Here is an 8,215-nt window from a genome sequence, read left to right as displayed (position 1 = left end):
TACAAAACCGCATTGCTTAATTTATCCACAACAATTGTCCTTCATGTTTTTCAGAATATATAGAATATCACTTTGTTTTTTATTGTGTGTGTGTGTGTGTGTGTGTGTGTGTCTGTGTGTGTGTGTGTGTGTGTGTGTGTCTGTGTGTCTGTGTGTGTGTGTGTGTGTGTGTGTGTGTGTGTGTGTGTGTCTGTGTGTGTGTGTGTCTGTGCGTGTGCGTGCGCGCGTGGGTTTGTATGTGCGTGTGTGTATTTTTTAGGCATACGCATATTGTCAGGTGAAAAAAAAAAAGTACAGTTTTTGTCCCTGGTGCAGAAGACACCCTGGTTAGTGTCATTTGATTTCGAGACCCCTGGCCCTACCTCCGACCACAGCCTGATATCCTTTCAAAACGAAAAAAAACAAACAAAAAAAAAAAAACCCAAAAACACTACCACCACCGCTCGCCAGGGGGCGCCGTTGGCCACTGGAATACAGGCGGAGGGAGAGACCTGCTCCGTGAGGGCTGCCGTGCCTTCCACTGTCATATCCGTTTGGTCACACACCTCCTGCTCAGATATGGATGGGAATTGATCTAACGTCTCCGCTTTGTTTACTCTGACTCGCGTGACAAGATGCGGAATCGCACAGAAGTGTTTAATCCGCCGCACAATGGGGCCCGTCTGTTTGTGTTACGGACAATATTGCCTGGAATTGGGAGTTGTGTGATAATTGGCTTCAATCAGGCCTTCTTTTCATCTGTTTGTCACCATCTCTGCAAATTGTTCGCTTAGCCCACCCCGCCCCCCGCCCCCCCACCACGGCCAGGCGTCACATCTGCATATCGCACATCGATGTGTGCGTTTGGAATTAAGTGGCTGCTTGATGCAACTGTTACAGTTAAGGCCAAGATGTGAGGGGGTTAACGGTGAAAGAAAAACACACACTAAGTGAAAAAGTGAATGTGAGGGAGTGTAGACGCTCGAGGTTGTTCAGCAACACGGCGCAGGCCCGGGTCTGATGTTAAATTCATATCCACGTATTTCACGCGGGACTTTAATATTTCAGCGGCCTTGTATCGGTTCCATGCCCACGCCTCAGCAAGATTTGAATGGATAATTCAGACGCTTGTGTTCATTTTGTTTATTACATTTTCAGTATTTTTTCAATTCTAAGTGCCAATCTGAAGTTGTTCATTTAAATAAATGTATTTTAAGTCTCCATCCATCGCCGAGTGAGGTCACACAAAGGTGATTGAGCCCGTGGCCCGCCGATGAACGCCCTCGCATTCGCAGAGTATTAAGAACCGGGTGTCGGTGGCGACTGACCCGCCAGGCGTTCAAATCACAAGCGGCGCAGTTAGTGATGCCTTTCCCATCGCCCAGCAGTGGTTGAGTCCACCGGAGAGGGTAGGCGGAGCTAACGCAATCGACAATTAACACAACAAACAACAAAGAGAGGTCAAAAAACACACCGGCAATCACTGATTTTCGGCATAGATGCCGCCAAATACAATGAAGCGGTAATGTTCGAGATTGCCACTCGATTATGATTTGGATGGATGAGCGATTGAGAGATGATGTGGATATTGGATGGATGGATGCATGTAAAATGATGGATGGATGTCAGATGATAGATGGATGGATGGGTGGATGGATGGATGGGTGGATGGATGGGCGGATGACCATCGTCTTGCATCACCAGTCCATGCCTTCCATGTGCTCTTTGGTCCATCCATGTTTAATCCTGTGCCCCAATTATTTGTGCGACCCATTCATTCGTGCTCATTTTCAGATCACTCCTTTGGGCTTTTTCCATCTGGATGATGACACGACTGACACGACCGAGCAACTTCACCACCGGAGGGATTATTGGAATAAGGAGAATGAGGAGCCCTTTGCTACTTAAATTCCACTCATTACACCGAAATTCATCACAAGACACCACGCAACCCCGTCACAATTTCCACAAATATTAACACTTGCATTATTTATGACGCACCCAATATGCACTGCGACATCGTGTACTCCTTTATTATAATTCATTTTCTAATTCACTGGATGGGTTGAACATTTAATTTCACTTATTTTTCCTTCTCCTTCTTCTCCAGCTGATCTGCTCGAGGGGAGAGATGAGAGGAGAAGGGGAAAGACGGGGAGCGAGGGAGAAGAGGGGAAGCACTTGACTGGCTGTTGTATTCCGGGCCCTGCGTGTGTCCCCTTGCTGGCGGAGCGGAGCCCCAATCAGGAGGCTCCACACCGGGAGTCCGGGACCTGCCATTGGCTGGTGGGAGCGAAGCTGTGCGCAAAACCAGCCCCGCTCCGCGCACTCTGCTTCCAGGAGCCGAGCAGCGCGCATCGCCCACTCGGAGCGCCTCGGACGCGGCGATTACGCGGTGCGTGCGGGGAGATAAGGCGCTGCGGGGAAAGTGCTTTATTAAGGGGAGTGGGGGGGGGGGACGCATTCTTTTTTTTTGTGGGCGTGGGAGGAAAGTTCTCCGCTGGTCCCCTTCTCACGCGGAATTTCCCTGTTTTTGGTTGTTGTTTTGTTGGTGACTTTCTGACTGAGAGGAACGGAGAGAGTTTGGACGCGCTTCTTTTCTTGGCGCCGCGCTGCGCCATGCGACGTCTGTGCCGACGCCAAAACTCGCGGACGGGAGCGCGGATTGATTAAACCCGGCGCAGCTCGGATCAAATGGCTGCGCGTCTCGGGACTGAAACGGCGCTGTGTCCCACCGACTCCCGGCGGAGGAGAGGGTTTGGCCTCGAAGCGGCTTTTTATGCTGCGTTTCTACGCGCGGATGAACGGGGCGATGTTTGTTTCTGTTCAGAAAGAGGAATAATATAAATCCACCTTTTTTTCATTTTTTTTCATTTTTTTTTTTTTTTGTTTTTAACTTTTTTTTTTTTTTCTTTCTTTCTGCCGTTTTCAAGTGCACTTTTCTGGAGATGATTTGTTTGGTGCTGCTGCTCTCCATCCTGGATGGAGCCGCGTCCCAGCTCCACTACTCCGTTCCGGAGGAGCAGGAGCCCGGCTCCCTGGTTGGGAATATCGCGGAGGATTTGGGGCTGGACATCACCAAACTTTCCGCCCGTCGCTTCCAGACGGTGCCCAGCTCGCGGACGCCGTATCTGGAGGTGAACCTAGAGAACGGGGCGCTCCTGGTGAAGGAGAAGATCGACCGGGAGGAGATCTGCAAGCAGACCATCCCGTGCCTCTTGCACCTGGAGGTGTTCCTGGAGACCCCGCTGGAGCTCTTTCGCGTCGAGATCGAGGTGATGGACATCAATGACAACCCGCCGGGCTTCCCGGAGACGGACATCTCCGTGGAGATCTCTGAGAGCGCCATCCCCGGGACACGCTTCCCGGTGGAGAACGCCTTCGACCCGGACGTGGGCACCAACGCGCTCAGCACCTACGCCATCACCAGCAACAACTACTTCTACCTGGACGTGCAGACGCAGAGCGACGGGAACAAGTTCGCGGAGCTGGTGCTGGAGAAGCCCTTGGACCGGGAGCAGCAGGCGATGCACCGGTACGTGCTGACGGCGGTGGACGGCGGGGTCCCCCAGCGCACCGGCACCGCGCTCCTGGTCGTCAAAGTTTTGGACTCCAACGACAACGCGCCCACCTTCGACCAGTCGGTGTACACGGTGAACCTGCTGGAAAACTCCCCCGTGGGCACCCTGGTGATCCAGCTCAACGCCACCGACGTTGACGAGGGACAAAACGGGGAGATCGTGTATTCCTTCAGTAGTCACAACACCCCCAGGATAAAAGATCTATTCAACATCGACGCACGGACCGGGAGGATCGAGGTGGCGGGCGAGGTGGACTACGAGGAGAGCAATACGCACCAGATCTACGTCCAGGCGAAGGATTTGGGGGCGAACGCGGTGCCCGCGCACTGCAAAGTGCTGGTCAAGCTCGTGGACGTCAATGACAACACGCCGGAGATCGGGTTCAGCACCGTGACCGAGTCGGTGAGCGAGCAGGACGCGCCGGGCACCGTGATCGCCCTGTTCAGCGTCTCCGACCGAGACTCGGCGGACAATGGGCAGATGAGCTGCGAGATTCTGGGAGACGTCCCGTTCAAGCTCAAGTCCTCCTTCAAGAACTACTACACCATCGTGACGGACGGAGCCCTGGACCGCGAGAGCGTGGACGCGTACACGATCACGGTGGTGGCGAAGGACAAGGGGCAGCCGTCGCTGGCCACCAGCAAGTCCATCAAAGTGCACGTGTCCGACGAGAACGACAACGCGCCGCGCTTCACGCAGGCGGTCTACGACGTGTACGTGACCGAGAACAACGTGCCTGGGGCGTTCATCCACGCCGTGAGTGCCCTCGACCCGGACATAGGTCAGAACGCGGTCATCACCTACTCCATATTGGATTGTGACATCCAGGGCATGTCCGTGGACACGTACGTCTCCATAAACCAGGACACCGGCTACCTTTACGCGCTGCGCTCCTTCGACTACGAACAGCTGAAGGAGTTCAGCTTCATGGTCCAGGCGAATGACTCCGGCACCGCCGAGCTGTTCTCCAACACAACGGTGAACGTGATCATCGTGGACCAAAATGACAACCCGCCTTCAGTGATCGCGCCCGTGGGCAAAAACGGCACCGCCCGGGAGCACCTGCCGCGCTCTGCGGAGCCCGGATACCTGGTGACCCGCGTCATGGCCACGGACGCCGACGACGGCGAAAACGCGCGGCTCTCCTACAGCATCCTGCGGGGCAACGAGATGGGGATGTTCCGCATGGACTGGAGGACCGGGGAGCTGAGGACCGCCCGCCGGGTGTCCCCCAAGCGGGACCCCCAAGGCTACTACGACCTGCTGATCGAGGTCAGGGACCACGGCCAGCCCCCGCTCTCCTCCTCGGCCAGCGTTAGCGTGGTTCTGGTGGACAGCGTGGTGGAGGGCCGCAGCGGGGACCGGGGCACGGCGCCCAAGTCCAAGGAGACCACCCTGGACCTCACCCTCATCCTGATCATCGCTCTCGGATCAGTCTCCTTCATCTTCCTCCTGGCCATGATCGTGCTGGCCGTGCGCTGCCAGAAGGACAAGAAGCTTAACCTGTACACGTGTCTTCTGGCCGGGGACTGCTGCCTCTGCTGCAGCCGCCAGACGCGCGGCCGGAAACAGAAGAAACTGAGCAAGTCCGACATCATGTTGGTCCAGAGCACCAACGTGACGTCGGGGGTCGGACCAGTGGGCCAGGTTCCCGTGGAGGAGTCTGGGGTGAGCGGTGGCGTGGGGGGCGTGGGCTTCGGCTCTCACCACCACCACCACCAGAACCAGAACTCCTACTGCTACCAGGTCTGCCTGACGCCAGAGTCCGCCAAGACGGACCTGATGTTCCTCAAGCCCTGCAGTCCGTCGCGCAGCACCGACACGGAGCACACCAACCCCTGCGGAGCCCTGGTCACGAGTTACGGAGACCAGCAACCCGACATCATATCCAACGGAAGTATACTGTCCAATGAGGTAGGGGGAAAAAAAATCACTCGCCGTTTAACGGGAAGTGCATAAAGGAACATTTAATCGAGCATAATGTAGAGACCATAATGCCGTATTCTTCTCACATTTTTTTTTTTGGGGGGGGGGGGGGGGGGGTATTGGGGATCATCTCTAAGTCTCATGTGAACTTGAAAGGCCTTTATGTTTGCAATAGACTGCTGTTTGGAGAGGTCACCACCGTGCGTAATAGTCTGGCACCATGCCCATTTAACGGCATTCAATACACATTTATACGTGAATATGTCGTGAATATACATTCTCCATTCAGAATAAAAGAGAGATACCTATATGTTCCATTCCATTGTTATATCACCAAAGAGAGCCCGACGGAGATGATTAATATCGCCAATACAATACCAACGACGCATGTGCCATGTAGACCTGTGCACGTATCCGATAGAGTGTGGGTGCGTTCGATTGGCGTATGTGGGTTTTTTTGTGTCTATATTTTTTTTAATTTTGTTTATACTACTGTAATCACATCTTCATTACGTTTTTTGTTTTTTTTTACATTGTTTAAAACTGAGGGTACAGTTTAATTGAGCAAAGCATCAGAAAAAAAATAAATCCTAACTATTCCAAGGGCTGTTATTTATGTGAAAAGCCCACAGAGTGTGAACTGTGGACTTGGGGTTGTGGCTGAGAAGCCGCGGAGCCAGTCAATTAGTGTCCCGCCTGTGCGTTAAGTATGCCGCGCACGGTGCTGGATGGTCGCACCGTGAACAAAGGTTGTTCAGTTTCAGCGACAGGCGGCTCAATCATTTACGCATTCAATCTCCTCCTTAACCCACTCTGCTCTCTGCTCTGTGCTCACTGCTACTCACTCCCTGAGTGGATGCACACACAGTCCAAACGCCCGTCTCTCTTCTTAACCAAATGAAATTTCCACTGCCATGCATTGACTAATGCTTTTTTTCTGATCAACAAATGGGGGTTAATGTATGTTGGCTCCTCTGTGGAATTTAAACTCCGAATTGATCAGTTTGATTGACGTTCAATGGTCTGTCTAGCTGCTTAGTGAGTAGTAGGACTGGGGGATATGTCGATGTCTATACCTGCTTGGTCACATTACTCATGATTGTTATGCAAATATTTCTTGATTGTAAATATCTTATGAAAGTGTCAGTAATACCTCCAAAATATCAATATCGAGATATTTGATTTCAGTCAATATCGCCCAACCCTAAAATGTCGGCTTCCTGAGCCATCACCAAAAGACTTTATCGTGCATTCTGTAAATCTGTCTCGATTATATCACGTTTTATCAAAACTAATAACGCCCTGTCCTGGTTTCCAGACGAAACACCAGCGAGCGGAATTGGGCTACCTAGTGGACAGACCCAGACGTGTAAACAGGTGAGGATACACACACATCACTTAGCAACAGCCTCTGAGGTGCACCGTCCTATCAGCCCTATCACTTTCCCCATCATGGCCATAACACCCAATCCTCCACGCAGTCCCGTAGTATAATCAGATATCCATAAAATTCAATATTCTCCCCTCCAGCAATATTAATCCCAAATGTTTCGCACCGCTCATGGCGTCTCTGAGAGAGCTCCATCATTCCCGATATATATCCGTAACATTCATCTTCAATTTGGCCCCTTCCCCATAACTGACATCGCAAGGCCTATTAAATCCCTGATGCTGGATTTCATTACACGTCATGTGTAACATCCAATTTAGACACTTGGCGGCCACCGTGGCCACTATAATGTAGTGTCGGATTTTAGACTTACCCCCCCCCCCCCCCCCCATTTCCAATGCCTTCCACCTAATGTCATTCCATCCACCAATATATCCCCCGATGCCGATACTCCGCCTCCTCCACCATCATTACCTCCAGCCATCCTTCCCCATCGTTCTCCCCGCTCAATATTTTATCTAAGCCTCTTCCTGCGACGTATCGGCTCCTCTCTCTGTGGCTTTCTCTCGCTGTCTGCTCCCCTTCTCAGCCCATCCACTTGATTTAACGCCTCGGTCTCTCTTTTTCACCTCCTTTAGTTCGGCGTTCCAGGAGGCCGACATCGTCAGCTCCAAAGACAGCGGTCACGGCGACAGCGAGCAGGGCGACAGCGACCACGACGCCACCAACCGGGGACACTCCGCCGGTGAGTCCCACCCCACCCCACCCGACCACCCCCCCCCCCCCACCCCCACCCCCACCCCCTGCCAACGTATAATTACATTCAGTCGTTCCCGTCTTCTACTCTGCCGGCGCGTTTGGGAATGGAATGGAACGGAATGGAATGGAATAATGCTCGATTGTTGGTGCGGACCGGTGACTTTTAATTTCCCTAATTTGAGTGTATGTGGGCTCGGGTCGCTGGCCAGCATGTGTATAACCACCGGCCCCGAGGTGTTGATTGTATTTCACACCAGAGTGAAGGGGGAGGAGGAGGAGGAGGAGGAAGAGGGGGAGGAGGCGGTAATATCTCTTCCCCCCCCTCTCTCTCTGTCACTTCTTCTGTCTCTGGCCCTGGCTCTCACCGTCTCACACTCATGGTGCTGAATGGACAGCGGACTCCATGGAGGCAGCGAGAGGCCGGGATAAGGATTTAGTGGGAGAAATCAATATGTTCACTTAGCTATATGATGATGATGATGATGATGATGATGATGATGATGAGGAATGAAGATGGAAATTGAATGGAGCTAAATGGACGACATGGAAAGGATCGCAGCAAGAACGTGTCTTGCTGAAG

General features: G+C 52.6%; 1 protein-coding gene across 2 annotated transcripts in view; it reads left to right on the top strand.

Moving 5' to 3' along the window:
• Positions 1 to 2,927: 2,927 nt before the first annotated feature.
• pcdh10a (protocadherin 10a) overlaps positions 2,928 to 8,215 on the top strand; it is a gene marked incomplete at both ends in the record, with an annotated part of 20,569 nt that continues 15,281 nt past the window's right edge. For both annotated transcript variants that reach the window (XM_079998376.1, XM_079998375.1), the window contains 3 exons: positions 2,928 to 5,474; positions 6,805 to 6,863; positions 7,515 to 7,621. In XM_079998376.1, the coding sequence (XP_079854502.1) occupies positions 2,928 to 5,474; positions 6,805 to 6,863; positions 7,515 to 7,621 (2,713 nt within the window). The remainder of the gene's footprint in view (positions 5,475 to 6,804; positions 6,864 to 7,514; positions 7,622 to 8,215) is intronic.

This window comes from Zeus faber, assembly GCF_960531495.2.
Source record: "Zeus faber genome assembly, chromosome: 4".
Taxonomy (NCBI): Eukaryota; Metazoa; Chordata; class Actinopteri; order Zeiformes; family Zeidae; genus Zeus; species Zeus faber.
Note: the sequence above shows the minus strand (reverse complement) of the source record. Positions and strands in the feature narration are given on the sequence as shown.